The sequence below is a fragment of the Phascolarctos cinereus genome, unplaced genomic scaffold (assembly GCF_003287225.1).
Source record: "Phascolarctos cinereus isolate Bilbo 61053 unplaced genomic scaffold, phaCin_HiC Scaffold_5;HRSCAF=322, whole genome shotgun sequence".
Taxonomy (NCBI): Eukaryota; Metazoa; Chordata; class Mammalia; order Diprotodontia; family Phascolarctidae; genus Phascolarctos; species Phascolarctos cinereus.
Window position 1 is genome coordinate 133402455 of NW_027555958.1, and position 20729 is coordinate 133423183.

The 20729-nt window shown below is 37.4% G+C and overlaps 1 protein-coding gene across 1 annotated transcript in view; it reads right to left on the reverse strand.

Moving 5' to 3' along the window:
* Positions 1-20729, reverse strand: part of NKAIN2 (sodium/potassium transporting ATPase interacting 2) — a 1318805-nt gene that overhangs the window by 213483 nt on the left and 1084593 nt on the right. The window contains exon 4 of the mRNA XM_078155167.1: positions 11824-12024. Within this exon, the coding sequence (XP_078011293.1) occupies positions 11824-12024 (201 nt within the window). The remainder of the gene's footprint in view (positions 1-11823; positions 12025-20729) is intronic.

Sequence of the window (20729 nt, forward strand, 5' to 3'; positions counted from 1 at the left end):
TGGACTATTGACCCCATTTTACAGAGGAGGCAACTGAGGTAAAGAGAAGTTAAGTCACTTATCCAGGGTCACATTGTGAGAGATCATCTCTCAGAAGTGAAGCCTCCTCAAAGGTCAATGGTTCTTGTTAATAGTTCTTGATTGTTGCTTTCAAAACCCTCCCCCGCTTAGACCCTGTTTTTAAACATATAACAGAAAGAATAGGCCCTGCCCCCAACCTGAACTGCTTGCCCTTGCAAAACTTCCCTAATGTTCTTGTCTCTTGGCAAACATGTGTAACTACCTTTGTTCTAGATTTCCGTGAAAAGATTGTGCCCCCTGAAAGCCCAGCCAATGGGATAAGGAGAAGGGGGTTAGGGAGGAGGAACTCGCATTAGGGTATAAATCAGCCTTGATTTCCACACTGAACTCATACTCTCCTGGCCCAAGATCGTGACTAAGAGGGTACCCTTTCTCATGAGAAAGCAATAAACTCCTTTCTACTTTCAAGGTATTTAAGTCTTTGTTTTTAATTTTGAGTAAGTGGTCTGTCCCGCACAACATGCAAGTAAATAGCTAAAAAGTCCAGAGACTTAACCATTAAACGACTGCTTCCCACAGTGATCATCTGTACATATATTAGGAAATGGGCAAAGTATTTATGGTGCCCAGAAATGCTAGAACATAGTGGCTGATGCCCAGCTTGAGTTAGAGAAAGAGAATGGAGTTGGGTTATGGTGCTAGAAGGAACAATTACATACTCCTCTGCAAGTGAAAATAACTTGATGGAAGAGGGAGGGGTGATAGAATAAGCATTTATATATCACCTACTATTTGCCAGACACTGTGCTAAGTGCTTTACAAATATAATCTCATTTGATTCTCACAACAACCATGGGAGGTAGGTGGTATTATTATTCTCATTTTATAGTTGAGGAAACTGAGGCAAACTGAGGTTAAGTGATTTGTCCAGGGTCACATATCTAAGAAGTATCAAAGGACACATTTGAACTCAAGTTTTCCTGACTTCAGGTCCAGGACTCTATCCATTGCACCGCCTAGCTTCTACCTAGAAAATGTCTGAGACTGTGGTGTGGCTATAGGTGCTGTCAACTTTCCTGACTAGGGACCATTTCTTTGCAGTCTATGCTCATGCTAGTGAATAACTGTCTAGAAAACATATTTGCAAACTTTTTTTTTAAAAAACTATAAAACATCTGAATGAACACCAATGTAATCAAGATTGGCTGACTTTTCTACAGTGATAAAATAGAAGACATTTTTACTCCTGGAAAGCTACCTTTTCCTAGAAATGGAATAACTAATATTTTCTTAGTGGTTTGGCAGTAAAGATAACAAAGAAAATGTGGATTTAAAGTGCCCCATCTGGAAATAGAGAAGGTACCAGAGAAGTCAAGTATGATGTCATGATTCTACCCTTCAGAAATGGTAATGATGATGGTATTACTGACAGTGAAGGAGAGAATGAGAGGAAAGGTGAAGACTTGGGAGGAGAGTAAGAAAGCTTAGCATCAGACATGTCAGAGAGACAGGAAGAGATAAATGGATAGAGACTGGGGAAGAGAAAGGTTAAAAAAGAAATCTCAGAGAAACAACTATAGGGAATGGACTAAAGAAGGAAAAGATTGTCCCTCTAAAGGAAAGAAGGGATACCGAGAGAGGAAAGATCAAAGTTTAATTATCATTAAGCTTTGTCTCTGTAATGTCCAATAACCTTTTGAATATGGAAAATAAAAACAAATTCTGTCAACCAGTTTTGTCTAGTAGCTTGATTTATTTCCACTGGATTGAAGAATTATTTTCTTTGAATTTTGACCCAGTTAAGTGATTATACAAAGTTCAAGTAAACACATCTCAGACTGTCCCTTGGGTACTCCAGCCTGCTACTTTCCTCCAGGAAGCATGCTTGCTCAATAAGAGACCAGTGAACATTCCCTGAAATGTGGAACCTAATAATAATAATGATGATACTATAATAATAATAACTGGCCTTATATAATGCTTTAACACTTACATAGTATTTTATATATATTATCTCATGAGATCCTCATAGCCTTAGGAGGTAGTGGTGATGTCTAGATTCTTGGGGTCCTTTGGGGGGACCCCAAAATGGCACAGTGGGCCCTGCCTAAATAAATTTGACCCAAATCTTCCTTCAGCCAGAGACAAAGTTTTTTTTTTTATTAGAAATAAACCACACAGGCCAGACTGTTAAAGAATCTGAACATTAAAGACAAGCAGGCATGAGGAAATCTCAACGTTTAAATGAGGGCCAGAGTGGATCTTATATATACTCAAAGAAATTTGAGTGTTAGGAGGAAGGGCTGGGAGAAAGATCCTGAAGCTGGGGTGAGTTTAAGGAGAATTCCAATGGGAATGTCTGGGAGGTTGAACAGACAATGGGAATAGATGATGAAGGGAACTGGAAGGAAGAGGTTTGAATGGGGTCAGGATAAGATCAAAGGTGGGAAATATACTAGGGACAAAGACTAAGTAAGCTTCATTAGTTTTCAAAGGGAGATAGGGGGAGTCAATAAGGAAAGGCCATTAAGTGGAGTATAGCCTCAGGTAACCATGAGTGAGGTCAAAGACAGTTTAAGGGTTTTCTGGGGCTGTAGACAAATGGGACCCAAATTCTTTTTGGGGCCAGGGGCAAATGTCTCGGCTTGGGCCCATATCCCATCAGTAGATGCTAGTATTATCCTCATTTTACAGATGACGAAACAGGCTAAGACAGGATAAGTGATTTGCCAATGGTTACATTGCTAGCAAAGGTCTTAGAAATGTCTCAAACTCAGGTCTTCTTGACTGCAAGTTTAGCTCTCTTTCTACTGAGCTGCTTAGCTGTCTACCACTAAGGCAAAATTCCTGTGGCCAATGCAGGTGTTAATAGGCAGTTAAGCTGGTGAAGGTGAATTAGGTAGTATCAAGCACCTACTGATTTCTCTAACAGGTGCTAACAGAGTTCAGGTTTTTTTTTTTAAAGTCACACCTTTGCCAGTTTTACGGAATAGAATGATCCACCTACACCTTCTTAAAGGTCTCTAAGCTAGAGTGGTTATATGATAATATAATACAAGTCAGCAAAAAGAGTCCATGTTACTGAATCAGTAATTATTTTATATGCTTTTCTGGGATCTATCTGTACGCAATACAGAAACCGAGGTCAATTTGATATAATTACAAAATGATAGGACCCCATTATATAAAAGCCAATGCTGCAATAAAAAGAATAGCCAGAAGCTGGTGTCTATTCATCCTTCATTCTCTGAAAGGACCAAAGACATCACCAATGTGATGTCTTGACTTGCATGTGAATTGGATTTGAGTGAGGCAAACCTGTGCAAAGTCACCAGCCTAATTTTATCCTCTAGTCATCTGAGTCCAGCGACAAGACAAAGGCCAAGACAAGTGACCATGGCCCAGGATGCAGTGCATGACCTTGGCCTTTCTAAATTAAGGTCTTTCCCAGGTCTCAGTTTGTCCCAGACTAGGCCCATTCAATGACTAAGGCCTACATAAGAATTGAGACCAAGGATGGCCCAATTTACCTTCCCAAAGATATCAGTGTGGGAGGGAAAATATGGGTGGGGAACCTGCAGCCTCAAGGCCACATGTGGCCTTCTAGGTCCTTGGATGTGATTTTTGATTGAGTCCAAGTTTTAAAGAACAAATCGCTTTATTGAAGGGATTTATCCTGTGGAGTTTGGATTCAGTCAAAGGGCTGCACTTGAGGATCTAGAGGGCCACATGTGTCCTCAAGGCCACAGGTTCCCCACCCCTGCTAGAGTTTTTTGCCAGTATAGAAAACAATTGCTATTTACACTTATTCTAAGTCATCAAAACCCAAACAAAGAGAGTCAGAAGCTTGGGCCCATTCAATTTGACCATTCAATGAAAGCCAGAATGATTTGGGTTTAAAAGTATAGTCAATTAGCTCCATTTAAAACTCTTAATATGTAACCATTAGCCCAGCAACCCAAATATCCAGCATCTGGATTACATGAACAAGTTCTGACTGTAAGGGCAATTTCAAAACAGAAAAATAAATAAAATTCTTTCTTTAGTTGATGTGCCCCCACCATAAATTTACTCTCAGAAGAATCTGCAAACACAAGCTCATGCCATATCTACAGAGATGAGTGAAACAGCCTCCAGTTCCTTTATTAGCACTAAAGGTAATAGTGCATTTACATATGAGACAGCCTTTATGTTTCCACAGAAAACACATATAATACATAAAACACTCAAGTAGCCCAGGAAAACAAAACAAAACAAAAACAAAACAAAACCAATAGCCAAAAACCAAAAAACAAACCTCAATATGATTTTTCTACCTCTCTGTTGAGCCCTGCCATTTCTCAGATTCCTATATAGTCTCAAAGACACACAGTGCCACTCCTGCGAATTAGATTCCCCTTGAAAAAGAAAATAAAACAAAAACTGGGCTTTCTTTTTTTTAAAAAAAGCAGTATTTTAACATTCCAAGGAGTCTTGATTTTACCACTCTTGTCCCCAAGAGACCTACACAAACATGAGCCCTTAGGTTCATGTAATTGATACGATAACTACCCAAATCATCCACCTATATTTATAATCCACCATGTAGTTGCCCATTTAGAAATAATACCAGCACTTTACTCCTATAGAGACTCTTCCTCTACCAGATCTCTGCTACTAAGACTATCTCCGGTTGTTTCTCTTATCTCCATAGCCCTTTATTCTGGCCCAACCATATACTCAGTGATGTGGCTTTGGAGACCTATTTACAATTACCATTTGCCAAAAGGACCACATTTACTAATACATCCCCTACAGAGTCTAGGATAATATAATATTCTAATATATAGATTAGAAACACTGAAAGTATATGGATGAGCCGCACACATCTCAAGATCTATGAGTTCCATATGAGACAAAATGTTAGTACAGAAATCATAGTATTATGGAGCTGGCCTAAAAAGACAATGGGACAATCATGGAGGAATAAGAAGAAAAGAAAGGAGGAAGATTAAGTGGAAGTATATATCACATAACCAGTGGAGGAGAAGAACTGTGTGGGTTGAGAAAAGCAGATAGACTTTAAAATCACATTTATATTGATAGTAAAAAGCAAAGATGCAGAAGGAACATTACAGTTGAATGCTTTCCATACTGTATAAATACTGTTTAGCTTAAAAGTGTTTGCCCATTTTAGAAAATTCTTTTTTCCTCAAGCATTACATACTAAACAATAAATTATTCCACCTATTATATCTCTGTCCTTATAAATCCTCTTTACAGTCTTCTTTGCAAATGCAACAGTTTTATTGTACAACACCAGAAAATATCTTACTATTCTATAACCTAATACTGTGTTTGGTTTTTCTTGTGAGGAAGAAATCACTATCTAAATATTTTCCAGGCCAGCTTAACATCTCAATAATTGCTACTGACCAAAGATTTCTTAGAAGACAAAAAATATTGTAAATTGAAATGGAAGTAATTAGTTTATAACCAATTAAGCCTTCAATTATACCCATACACACATGTAATCATAAACATATACTATATTATGATAATTGTGATTTAATTGGATTCCTTATGCCTTTCTGGTATTGAGATTATGAAAAGTACAGGAAAAGAATAAAATTGCATATTGTTCACTGTACATGAGACATACAGACAGCCCCCAATTTAAAATCTCTTATTAGCAAAGGATTCTCTAATTACTTATAATCAGTTATGGGCTACTGCTCAGATTCTCATAACCACCTTGAATAAAATCATATCTTTCCATGAGTTTCCTATTATTTTATTTATTTTTCCATTTTTATATTATTTTCCCATAGAGTATGTTCTAATGAATTTCCTATTATATATGTGAATTGGGCCAGATGATGCTGGCTCTGAAAGTGATTTTTTTGGTACCCCAAAATAGGGTAGGAAATGGATAGTAGGGATGTATATGACTTTACTCTTACATTTCCCTAGGCACATGAGAACAGCAGTTTAGCAAGTGGTGTTCCAGTGATGCACAAAAACTAAGAACCTCCATAAGAAGTAATGGATTTTATTTTTTTCCTACCATAGTTTCCCAGCAAGTAAAAGTTTCATTAACAATAGTTGCCATTTATGTAGTGTTTTAAGGTTTGTAAAGCACCTTCCGTAGATTATCTCAGTTGAATCTCACACTAACAGTGAAGCTGATGCCACAGATATTATTATCTTCATTTTGTATATAAGGAAATGGGCTTAAAGAGCCTAAGGAACTTGCACCTAGTTATACTGTTAAAAGATCACAACTAGTGTTTGAATCTAAGTCTCCTTGATGCCAAATCCAGCACTTTACGCTACTCTGGTTCTCACTATAATGCTCTTATTATTTTCATTAGCTTCATGTTGTACACTGAGTCAAGTTTAAACTCTTCTACCTGGCATTCAAAGCCCTCTACAACCTGTCATTAACATAACTTTACATACTTAGTTCATATAGCCATGAATTCTAATCCTCCAGCCAATGGAAGATTCCCCTTAATGAATATTTATTGTATTGTTGTATTATGGTGGTCAAATTGAGGGATATGGTGAATAAATAACTTGTCCACAATAATAAATTAGATTAGGGTGTAGCTAAAATTAGAAGGCAAGGATTCCTAACACCTAGTTAGTTCACTGCTTTCCCTCCTCTCCCCTAACCACACCGCTTGATTTTATTTGATGGAGAAAAAGGAAGCATAAGCTATGTTAATAGCAGTAAACATTAGCTCTAATTTAACTTGACAGAGTATTACAATCACATGCACATGTGCTTGTGCATGTACTCAGAAAGCACAGCCATCAATTTAAAAGGAGGCCTTTAAAAGGTAAGCACTCAAACTGAAGGACATGCCACAGACTTTTTACAGGACTAACCCTCTCCAACAGGCAACTCAATCTGTATAGGTAAAACTGAGTATTCCTACCACTGGAAATGATATTCTAGCTACCTGACATCGGCTGGAGGAATACCAGAGAGAGGAAAAGGTCAAACAGGTGTTCAATAGGGAGGTGATTTTCTTCTTTAAAGAGACTGGAAAGCAATGATTAATGTCTTTTGACTACCAAGGGATAAATCTATGCTGGGACTGTGGATGAACCTATGAGATAACTGCTTCCTTTTATGCATTTCCTGGTACCCAGTTCCATCAAGTGACTTCTGATCTCCAACCCATTTATTACTATCATGGCTCAGTGCTGTTTAGCTGTTCCCTTCATGAGAAGATCTCCATGTTCTGGGTGTGGTGTGTATGTGCCTGTCTTTATCTGTCTCTCTTTCTCTACCTGTCCCCTCCCTCTGACCCTTTTTTTCCCCTCCAGCCCCAAAAAGTAATAGAACATTGTTGTCTGTTGATGTTCTAGAAATGTAAGTCAAAGCTACTTTGTTGAATGATTGTTTTTTGCAAACATGTCTGTGTGACTTGTGTGTTCACAATAACAGGGATCAGAATAACATGTGTAGTAACAGAAAAAAAATCACAGGCTGCTAAAACATTCAAGATACTCAGGAAAGGATCTGATTGCTTGTCATTCTGTACCTTTTCTGTTACATATAAACTGAGGTCTTATCTAAGGAAGACAGCTGTTCAGTCATTGACACTACAAACATATTTGCTATGTATTGAACTCACTAGTATGGAAACTAATGTATGGAAGTTCTATTTTTATATTCTTCTTCTAATGAACTAGTTGGAATTTTAGGATTGTTTACCTTGATTCATTCATTATTAAGCTATTTGACCTTGAAATTGCACTAAGGCTTTTGAAATACCTTGTATATTTAGGAATCTATTGACATATATATATATATATATACATATATATATATATATACACATATATATATATATATGCACACATGCATATATACATACACACACATACATATTTATGTTCCCACCCCAAAAGTTGCAGTTGTCAGATTTTGATAAACTGAATAATTTAAAGCAATCCAAGAAGGTTTGCTATTTGGATGAATGATGCTGGGAATATTTTCGTAATGTGAAGAATAACCTATTTGCTTTCACCTACCTTTTACTGTATTGTAGCTCTACCCTGTTTTGTAAGTTTAGATTCGGATATTTCAGGTTTTATTCACTTAATAAACACTCATTAAATGCAAACTATTTGCAATTCAAAATTATCTGTATGTGTCTGTATTTTATCATAACTGGGCCCAATTCAATTCAACATACATTTATTAAGCCACTATTACAAATAGTGTGTATAAACAGAAAAAAAAAGCCCCCAGCATGTTGGCAGACTCCACATGGAGAAGTCAAAAGATGATGCAGCCAAGTGTAGTAGAGAAAGAAGAGTAGATGAGTTAGATGGACACTGTTGGAGAGGATATCCACATTGATGAAACCACAGATCCAGTGAATTTTCAAAGTAAATGTAAGACACTGTGGTAGGTACTAGGGCAGGGGTGGGGAACCTGCGGCCTCAAGGCCACATGTGGCCCCTAGGTCCTCAAGTGCAGCCCTTTAACTGAATTCAAACTTCACAGAACAAATCCCCTTAATAAAAGGATTTGTTCTATAAAACTTGGACTCAGAAGGCCATACCCAAGGACCCAGAAGGCCACATGGGCCCTCAAGGCTGCAGGTTCCCTACCCCTGTACTAGGTTATCAGAGGAAAAAGAATCAAACAAACTTGTCCTACCCTAAATTTAAGGGGCTTATGTTCTACTGAATTCCTATAGAGTCTGATATAGTTGAAACTATGGACCAGGAAAATGCTTCTGGATAAGGAATGCAATCTTGGATTTGGGGCCTTACAGCCCAAGATGACACTTAGGATGTCATAATTGAATTTTGGCAGGACTCTCTGCTCTGTTGAAAGTGGTATGATTAATAGGATCCTTCCTCAATTGTATGTGCATCATACTGGTATACCTCCTTGTTTCTTTTGAATTTAGATAGAATCTGCCTTGTGTATGATACAAGATGCAAATGCAGATTATGTGAACATAATTTCATAATAAGACAGGAATTAATTGACAGAAAGCTGAACAATGGTGTGACAGGCATCTTTAAAAGGCAGGAATGTGAAAGAGAAAAATTGAGCGAATATGATGATAAAAGAAAATTGGAGAGAGTGGGAATTAATTAAGACCTGAAGTAAGAAGGCCAATAACCTGTGAACATTGTTCTAAGTTGGATTCACTCACTCATTTGATATTTAGTAAGTGCTTATCTTGTGCATAGTGCTAGGCTAGACGTTATAGGGTATACAAAGATGGAGTGGGAAAGAGGATTTATCTAACACTATGTGCCAGGCATTGTGCTAAGTACTTTACAATTATTTCATTTATACCTCACAACAACCCTACAAGGTAAGTATGACATAGGTCCTATATCCTCACAGTTTGTAATTCTGTACATGCTTATGAGGAAGACACAAAATAGTTCTTTTTTTTAGGTAATTGGGATTAAGTGACTTGCCAAGGGTCACATAGCTAGTAAGTATCAAGTGTTTGGTCTGAGGCTGGATTTGAACCCAGGTTCTTCCGACTTCAGGGCCGATGCTCTATCCACTGTGACCCCTAGCTTCCCCCACAAAATAGTTCAAATGAGTCTCAGGGTGGGATGAAGGAAGAGTAAGCAGTCTGGACTCTTAGGGGGCTAATAGGAGAGTAGCTGTGGCAAGGTTTTCCCTGAAGAAACAGACAGTAAAGATTTTGTTTTTCTCAAATATTGGGTACTGGGAGATAAGCCAGGAGTTGAAAGGGAGATAATGTTAAATGGAGGAACTAAATTAAAGCGGTAAGCTGGATGGAATTATACTCAGTAACTTCTGTGTGCTTGCATCTTGCTTACCTCTTAGAGTAGTCACACAGAAGCTACTCACATCATAGTTGTTGCTCTCTCCTTGCAAGCTGATTGGATAAAGATTCAGATGACAATAGAATGTAAGCTATATGAAAGCAAGAGCTATTTTTGTCTCTCTTTGCATTCTCATAATTAGCATAATGCTTATCACATAGTAAGGGCCTAATAAATGATTAATGATTGACTGAATGACTATATTACAGATATGCAGTGGGTCCCTGAAAAGGAATCAGAGGAAAAACATCTTTTCCTCTTCAGCAGTCAGAAAAAGTTATCATTCATGAAAAATGTATTTTATTTGTGGGGCACCATAGGCTGACACACAACATTCAAGATATGTAGTTTTTCCTTAATACTCCATACATATTTAGATTTCCCTATTCAAGAGAAAAGGCTTTATTAAAACAATTATAGTATTCTAGAATCACAGCTTCCAATCTATTTATTCACATTTAAACCAACCTACTTATTTTGCCATTCAGATTTCCAGGGAAGAAAACAGAATGAGACTTACTTATTAGAAGATTATTCAGTGTTTTAATTAAATATGCAATCCATTTTCCCCTTATTTTCTTAGTAATTGATGATGTGTTTGTTTGTAATGTGTTCTGGAGAATACTATATGATATAATTCCCTCAGAATATCTTTTGGGGAATACTAAATGGTTTTTGAGGGGTTTGAAGGAATTAATTTTTTTTTCAAAATGTCTAACCCAGTCATCAACATCCCAAAGAGAATTCTGTGTCAATTAATAATAATTTAAAAAATTGGACAATACATATCACAACTTTACTGGCTGTGGCTAGAGAAAGATACGTAAGCCAGACACTGTGTATGTACTCCTATCAGGCAAGATTCAAAAGGAATTTTGTGCTATTTAAACTATTGAAACAGTATGACTCATTAACATGATTTCGAAATGAAGCAGTATGGCAAAATGTAATGGTTGGTTGGCCAAGAACTCTGCATTCAAAGCCAGCTTCCAATACTAGCTTTGTGACCATGAATAGGTCACTAGAGTTCTCAGAGACTCAGTTTCCCTATCCTTAAAATAGGGATAACAATACTTCTTTACCTCACAGGTATTATGAGGTAACTGCTTTGTAAATGGGAACCCCTGTTATTAGTACAGTTGAAGTGTACTACTCCTAAAATGATACTGTAGAGTTGCTATAAGACTAAAGGGGTGAGGTTATTCAAACAGCTGCCTTAGGAAAGCAAGTGTAGTATAATGGATAGTGTGCTGAACTTGGAGTCCAAAAAATCTGGGTTCACATTTCCCTTCAAACACTCAATAGCTCTGTGACTCAAGGTATAAACTCAACCTATAGGGATTAACAGCATCTGCCTCAGAGCAGTTGTGAGAACCACATGACATGATGTATAGGTAAAGTACTTTGCAACCTTATAGTGTTATATGATGATGTTTAGTCATTTTTTGTCATATTTGACTCTTTATTCACCCCGTTTGGGGTTTTCTTGACAAAGATATTAGATGGCTTTGCCATTCATTCTCCTGCTCATTTTACCAATGAGGAAACTGAGGCAAACAAGGTTATGTGACTTGCCCATAGTCACACAGCTAGTAAGTGTCTGAGGCCAGATTTGAACTCAGGAAAATGAGTCTGCTTGATTCCAGATTGTTATGTAAATGTTAGCTATTATTATTCCAACCCATGAATACAGATGTTGGTAGAAAATTGGTTTTATTTCTTCCAGTGGCAATCTATTTTCACTATTTCTAAGGCATCTTTCCTTTTCAGATGATGTGACCTACATCCTTTTTTGCCACAGGAATATATGCAAAATAGTTTTTTTCTTCTACTTTATATCAACTGGAATCACACCTAAAAGCATCAATGGTGGCCACATTAGAGAATAAAAGGTCCCAAAGCATCCATTTAGCATCCATTTCATACAATGAATAAGTAAGGCAAGAAGAAAATTCCAGCACTGCTATTAGCACTTACTGCAAGGATGATCTGGAGAGAACTGTGTGCCACTTCTATGTACTGGTACTCGAGCAAACACCCTGAGACCGTGATATAGCGATGGTCCTCTGGTGCCCAGTCGGGGGCTGGTGTCACTGATGTCACAGTACATCCTGGACCATTTTCCATCCACCAAGAACGGTGCATTGAGATATTAAAAGTCAGAATCAGATCTGTTTCCTGTAAGAAGACAATTTATAGGGGAGAGAATTATTTCTTGAGCATTAGTCTGCATACTCTGGGTTGATAACTGTTTTGTGTTTCCAATCCACTGTGAGAGGTGATCTCAGCCATCATACTGAAGAGGAAAGCATCAAAAGTAAAAGGCGATCAGCTCCACTTAAAGATTATGTGTCTATGGACTCCACTTCTGAAGATTTGTCTGACAGACACAGTGCAATGAAAAATATCTTATTAGAAGTGGCTCAGCAGGAAAAAAATTCCCCATAGCTTACATTGCTTTCAGCAGTGGAGAGCATTAGTACTTAGGGACTCTTAAAGATTTCAAAGTGTGACCATTGAAACAGTTTTACCACTTTGGATCTGGCATAATTCCATTTTGTTATGGACCTGCTGTGCATTTCCTGTCTCTCAGAAGTACTCACTTTGGGAAAAAATAAGAAAGATACTGATTTGGAATTAATTCCTCTTGGAAATTCAGGGTCATTTTGTATTTAGTCATGACTAATGGTACAACTGATAATAGCTTTCCCAAATGAATTCACAAATAATGTGACTCAGATTCACCCTTGCAGCCTCTTTAATATCTTACACAATTACTGACCATAACACAAGTCTACTCATTCCCCAACATAGGAGTTGCTATTACTGTCTTTTCAAGAAAAAAAAATGTAAGTATTCATCTATCTTCATGAGGATGGAGGCTACATCTTGATCAGTAAACAATATTTCTTACTGGATGAAGGCTAATGTACTGGATATTGTGGAGAGGTAGAAAAGGAGTGGATGGGATGATCACTACCTTTAAGGAACTTGATACTCATAAATATGTAAACATGAAAAAGCCTAGAGAACAAAATAGAAAAGAAATAAACACATACAGAGAGAGATAGAAAGAGAGAGATACAGAGACAGAGACAGAGAGACAGAGAGGAGGGAGAATTGAAAGCTTAGATGCTCTTTTGTAGAAATATATGTGCGGATATATCTGTGGAATTTGTGAAATAGTAAGAATGCAAGGTTATCATCGTTATTGTTGTTATTAAGAAATAAGTCTAACAATTATATAGCAAAATCCATTTTTTCAACAAGTTTTCACAAATATTTTGACATGAAATGTTTACAGAAAACATGGTAGAGTAGTAAACAGGAGCTTTGTTTTTATACAGAAGGAAAGTAAAGTACAGAGGAGGTTAAAACCTTGACTAAATTCACCCATAATAAGAGGCAGATGCAGCATAAGAAATTGGATCTCCTAACTCTCATCTCTGTCTCCTTTTTCACTAGATTATATAGAATGAATTGAATGGCAGAACTGAAGTGGGAATGGCTTAGAAAGATATTGATAGAGGGGAATATGCCATACAGTAAAAGCAGATAGCACCCATTTGCTATGCATATATTGGCTCCTCCAGAAATATGAATTCATGAGGATAAATGACAACTTTTTAGGACAATAAATCTAGATGGAAAGTAGAATCATCCCAACGTAAAGTGGCTACTGTGTTTGGGGAAAAATGTGAACATTGCAATTCCATCTTTGATTGTTTGAACGACAAGCCATACTGCCATATTGAGGGGACCTGAGGTCTAACTCTGAGTCTGCCACTGAGGTGTTGTATGTCTTACAAATCATTTAATCTCTCTGGGCCCAAGTTTCCTCATCTGTAAAATAAAAGGGTTGGTCTAGATGGTTTCTAAGGTCCCTATTCTCTGTGAAAACACATCAGACAGACTTAAGATAGATATAATGTCATAGGCTGGGCCACTGGACCCAGATGGCTCTGGAGGAGAAAGTGTGGCTGGTGACTTAACCCTCCCTCATTTAAGTCCAATTCACTTGCAAGTCATGGCAACATCTTCCTTATATCGTGGTCCTCTTCAATAACGAAGGACAAACCACAATATCATGTCACAGAGAGGGAGAAAAGCATCTCTTGCTCCTTGTAAATAAAAGCTGAAAGACACTTAAGAGACCAGTGTGTGCATGTTTGAGGTGTAGCTTTTGTAGTTAATTTTTTATGATCATAATTCTTTTCAAATATAGGAAGAAAAAGCTACAATTTCAACAGCATGCTTTTCACCAGTGTAGGCTGAACTGCTCAGCTTTGACTTGGTTGGTAAATCCTATCCAGGTGCCTGAGGCTTAGATAGGTAAAAGTAATTGTTGCGTTCATATGGCTACTTTGTGTGCCAGAAGTGGGACTGAACAAGTTACCCTGTCTCTGCAAACTTCAAAATGAAAGTCAACAGTTGAGAATTGAATTTGAAATTGACACTATCTGAACTGACCTAGCATTTTCTACCACATGGTTTTTCTAGTGAAACTGTCTTCTGGGAACCAAGATGAGAGAGCATTGGAGATGCAGAACAGAGACTTGCCTTTTGTACCATGTAGTTGTTTCCTGTAATGAGCTGGAGGACAGGGGTTTCTCCAGGAAAGAGTCATTAGGGAATTCCCAAGGGTTTAAATGGAATATCCTTGAGAAAAAAAGGGACACTGGCTTGTTTGGCTCTTGGAATTCCTAGTTTCCTTTGAGACTCAACTCAAGTACCATCTACTGTTGGAGATATTGCCCATCGCCCCAGTTGCTAGTATATTCTCCTTAAAGGTCACCTTATATTGGATTTGTGTATGCCCTGCAATTATACATGTACATGTAGTCTCTCTCAGTGGAATATAAGCTCCTTGAAATCAGGAAATTGTTTCATTTTTTTGTTTGCCTTTGTTTCCCTAGCACTTATCACACTTATTGGCATATAGTAGGAAATAAATAAATAAATGCTTGTTAAAGTATTGATTGCAGAGTGTGAGGTGCAAAGCACCAAGTTTTGAGAATGAGAAAAGTGCATTCCAGCCTCTACTCTGGCACTAGTAAACTACCTAACATTGGGCCTCTCTGAACCTCTGTTTTCTCACTAAAAAAATAAATAAATAAAGTGGTTGGACTAATACCAGATGACCTCTTGGCTCTAAAATTCTGTGATAACAGATAATTGTATTCAAGACAAAAAAAAGGCAATACAATATGTAAGCAACAAAAGAAGGGCTTTTAATTAAAAAAAGAGCCTCGGAAATATGAAGCAAAGTCTTAGTCCTTCTCTGCTATGAGTAAAGATGAGTCATGGGGCAGCAAACTGCAGTCATCAATTGACCATGAGAGCCTAAGAGATCTGTTGGAAGGTCAAACTGTATTTTCATGTAAGGGTTGTCAAATCTTTGTTTGCTAATGAGCCTAATTCATGGGGATAAGGAGAAAGAACTGATGGGCACACCTACTCAGAATTGACAGGCTTCTCTGTCAAGTAGCTTTGGGTAGAATATTAACTTTCATTCAAGTGGTACAGTGGAAAGAGTGCTGAGCGTAAAATAAGGAAAACCTGAGTTCAAATCTGGCCTTAGACACTGTGACCCTGGGCAAATCGTTTAACCTCTGTTCACCTCAGTTTCATCAAATGTAAAATGGTGATAATAATAACAATTACCTTCGAAGGGTTGTTGTGAGGATCAAATGAGATGATATTTGTAAGAATGCACTTAACACAATGCCTGGCACATAGTAGGCATTATACAAATGCTTATTGCCTTCCCCTTCCACTTCAATCTTTATATTTAGGCAGGAAAAACTGGACATATTTTGTTAAACTTGATTTTAATGTATAAAGATGCTTATAACTGTGCTGTCAAGAAAGCATTTCTGCTCACATTTTATGTGTCCAAAGAAGTCTCCTACTAAATTTAGCAAAAATATCAATAAATTAAAACCCATATTTCTGATCTTTTCCTCCTTTCAATAGTTGGCTGTTTTGTTTCACAAACCTTTGACACAGTTTGGTCTCTCTCCAAACTTCCTTTTCCCCACCACTATATAAACGTGTAGATAATAATTATTAAGAAGCTTAAAAAGCATCCAAGTAGGAGCAATATTAAATCTCAATAATAAGAGAATTTCTTGAAAATCAAATAATTGAAACTCATGTTTTCCATGGATTTAGATCTGAGAAACATTTAAAACATAAAGTGGGTCATAAGCAGCACTATAGGAAGACTTTTAAATCTGATTATAATTATACACCCAAATCTGTATGGTGACATGTGGATTAACATCTTACACTCTAGCCAGTCTTCTAGCTTTGAAAGTCTTCCAAAAGTTTATAGTCAAGGCCTCCATTACTAGACATGTCATTTTTCAAAATGACTGGTTTTGATATTTTATATAAAAGCTGTTATTAGCACTAAAACACTTCTTCAGACAGGGGATGAGTGCATGGAGATCAAAACAATGAACCAAAGTGGTTCAACAAATAAGATGTGCTTCTATAATAAAAAAGTGAATGACAAGTAAATGGGAAAATGATATTAGCAAACATCTACTATTTTATGATGTAACTAAGTTTTACTGTATAGCTTGTGCCAATTGAAGAAGAGACTAAACATATATTGCTGATAAAACAAATGATGCCAAAGAGGATCAACTGCATGGAGTAGAGCATGGAGGATGAATCCTTGAATCAGGAGTTGAGAGTTGTCCTTACAGTTCTCAAATGCAGTCTCTGAATTACCAATCTTGCCTTTTGGTTCAATGGGGATTAAAAGTTATCCTTGCAAAAGGTCTCATTTATTAACTCTTTTGAGCAGTTAGACAACTTTGAGATTAGGTATTATCAAAATGTGATACAGATATTTTTATTTTTATCATTAGAGATTTATGTCAGTAATTTGTTGTTTTCCATTCAAAGAATTTCATTCGCAGAAAGACAGATATATCTATACGACAGTGAAGGAATCTTTCAGAAATGGGGAAAACAAAAGGAATTGGTGAATTAATTGCTGTCAAGATGCCCCCAATTTTCAGGCAGTTTCTTGCTAGGACACAATGAAACAACAATCCATGGTTATAGTAGCATTGAGGGAACCAAAGCAGTGTGGCTACTTTTCATCCCTCTTGTTTAGGCCCCTGTGCTTGCTATTTATTTGGCTAACATTTCTCCTCACTGACAGATGTATCAGACACCACCAGGATGGCTCTTTATAAAGGGAATTTATGACTGTCATTATCAGCATTAACAAACATTTATTAAACATGTATTTTGTATAAGAAACTTAGCACAGCAGGAAAGGCAGTGTAGCTGAGCTGAAGGAAGTAGCTTTGGTCAATAGCCTTAAGGAGGGCACCACCTTCTCATCCATTCTGAAGCTTCATGAAATCACTGCACTTAATTAGGGAAAAGCTGGGTTGCTACTATTGCTGACTGAAACATATCTAATCACACTATGTATGCAGAACCCAATGTGCTTAGAGAGCAGAGAGAGAAAAAGCGACCTGATCTCTTGTAGAAGAGCAAGGTGGATTTGGGATATGGAAGTTCTGGATGTTTTTCATTTTCTTTCTGTAGAAACAAAACAACAACAATTGCTTCTAATTTATATTAGGCTTTAAGATATTCAATGTACTTAGCTCAGAACCAGTCTGTGACATAGCCAATAAATTAGGTGACACAGTAGATAGAGCCCAGGACCTGGAATCAGGAAGACCTGAGTTCAACTTCAGCCTCAGACTTAGTAGCTATGTGACCGAGCAAAGAACCTAACCACTGTCTGCCCAGCTCCCACAACTGTCAATTGTTAAATGGAGGTGATGATAGTGTTTATCTCTCAGGGTTGTGGTGAGGAGAAAATAAGATAAGGTTTGTACTTTGCAAACCTTAATGTACCACATAAATGCTAGTAATTATTATTAGTTATTATTATTAAAGGTAGAACAACTGAGTATCAAAGAGATTAAATGACCTGTCTAATGTCTCACATTTTATAAGTACTAGAACATGAGGTTGGACCCAACTTTCTGACTCCAAAGTCAATACTCCATCTGTCACACCATACAACTCTGTCTTAATGATTACTTTGCTTTTTATTGCACTTTATGATTTACCAAATATTTTTCTCATGTCAGCTCTGCAGAGTACATAGCACAAATATTGCTATTTGTATTTTATAGGTGAGGAGCTTGAGAATGAAAGAATCTAACTGACTGCTCAGGTTCACACAGTAAACATCATGAACAGGATGGAACTCAGGTTTGCTAAGTCCAGTAAGGTTCTGTTAGGGTTCTCCTCTGTGCCTAGCTGATCTAGACAGATATCTGATGTCTTGGAGTTTGGGGAACACCAAGGAAACTGTTGATGAGACAAATTTATTGCAAAGTCAATAGAAGATATGCCCTTAACAATTTCTTCTCAGCTACTCTTTGTCCCTTAGGGCATATTTTCATTGAGTTCCAGATGCTACACATATGAAAAACTTCTAAATTAAGATTTCTGAGCTGGACTATGGTGTAATTATCAATAAACATGACGTCACCCTAGTTCCTCATCTATTCTCACTAGAACCATCATAATAGCTTCCCAACTAGTAGCCATACTTCAGACCTTTCCACTCCCTAAGTCATCTTTCATGTAGCTGAAAATCAGCTTTCCTAATGAATGGTTATAAATACCCCATTCCTCTTGGGGCTTGAGAAGCTGCAACTTTCTGACTGACTCTAGGATAAAATGCAAACTGGCATTAACAATCTGACTCCCTTTCCAGGCTTATTAAACATTATACTTTCTACTTACTGTGTGTCCTAATCTAATAGGACTACTTGCTCTTCTCCATGTATGGCATTTAATTTCTAGTCTCCATGCCTTTGTATGGAGATATGATCCTCATGCTTGGTATTCATTCCCATCTTGACCACCATCTTATTGAATTCCTAGCTAAGGTGTCCCCTCCTAAACAAGGATATCCCCAATGACTAGTTGCTTCTCGCCTAGAAATGATTTTGTATTTACTCTCTATGGATTATTTGTTTATTTTTCTATATACATGTTGTTTTCCTCCAATAGAATATAAGCTCTTTGAGAGTAGGATTTTTTTTTTGTCTTTTTAGCCCTAGCACCTAGTACAATGCATGGAATATCATAAGCACTTAATAAATACTTGCTAAATGTTGGATGAAAGTGGTGATTTGGAGACTCAGGTGGTTCTGTGAAGGATAAAATAGAAAGGAGAGAACTTAGAGGTGGTGAAACCAATGGAAATAGAAAACTATCTTAAATCAAGACAATAATGAAGTATCAATAAGCATCAATTATTTAACCTCAACATTCCAGTTTACTCTCCTGGCTCCACAGTTTTCTCAGAACTCAGAGTCAGGCATAGCAACCTTTTTGGATTATAGATGGATCTATTCACCAAATACAAATTTTTCTTCTCTTTCCTGCAAAATATTTGTATTGGGGTGCTGAAAAATATTTTAGGCCACATTTGAATAAGTGATATTCTATAGACATATGTTACGGTATATTTTTAATAAGTATTTCAATATCCAAACTGGACTCATCTTTTCCCTATTCCATTCCCTGTAAATCTTTCGCCCTTACCCTATCTTCTCTATTTCTATCAATAGTTATCCTTCTAGTTCCCTGGGCTCAGAACTTCTGAGTCACTTTCGACTCTTCTGTCATTCTTGTATCACCAAACAGACCCATGGCATGACCTGTTGTTTCTAACTCCACAGTGTCCTTCAGATCTGTCTCCTCCTACTGTAGCTATCCTAGTTGAGGCAATTCTCTTCTTACCTATGTGGCCTTTAGAAAGGTCCAGGAGACATAATTTCTGGGTAATTTAATCATTTTATTAATAATGCCAGCATTTTAATAAAAGGATGGTGTTTTGGCTGTCTCTCTCTTAGACCAAAGAACATCATGACAATGGGAAGAGGGTGGCAACCAACTCTGATTGGTTAACAATTAAAGAGAGAATGAATATTACAAGGAGAGGCTGAACCTGAGCTTTGATTATGTCATTTACTTCTTAAGTTACCTCCAGCCTTGGGCAATCTATTCAAAGAATTTATTCCCACCCAAACCTGAGTAGAATACAATAGCTTCCCCACCTGGGTGGGGTCTGGACAAGAAAGTCTAATCTCATTATTAGTAATGTCCTTCAAGAGACTAAATTTTTAAAATCAAGACTTCAGAAAAAGGGGGCAACTCTGGATCTCCCCAAATCATTGGTTATTAATAATAATTTCTCTTACCTATATTGCTTAAATAACTACTGAATTAGTTCCTTTGTCTCTAGTCCCCTTTCTAATCTATTCATCATGTTTTTGTATTCATAATCTTTTTCCTGTACTGTTCTGCTCATGGCATTTCTATGTTCACAAATTTTAAGTGTCCCATTGCCTACTAAATAAAATATAAATGTCTTATGCTGGCATTTAAGACTCTCTGCAACCTATCTTTAATTTACAGTAGCAGCCTTATCTCACGCTACTTGAGAGGGTTCATTGTGAAGAAGGGCTTCACCTTCTTCATCATCATTAGCAGTAACTGCTGACCAATTGCCAACAGGAAGATGGGCAGAGGTATGCTGAGTGGCAGCAACCTCAGACCATCATTCTTGCTTCTAGCCCAGCCCTTACTTAGGAAAGCACCTCTTGCAGAGAGGGGCTAACAATCTCCACCACTTCCAGCCAAATGGCACACACAGGGAAGGTGTGCCAGCCTAGCTGAAGTGGCAAGACACCTTCAGGAAGAGGCAGGAGGCATGTGACAGGCAAGTCAAACCACCATCACTGCCTTTACTATCATCTTCCTTCAGATCCTGATGGGGACAGCTCAGAATTTGGAACCTAAAAGCTTTGGGAACAGAAATG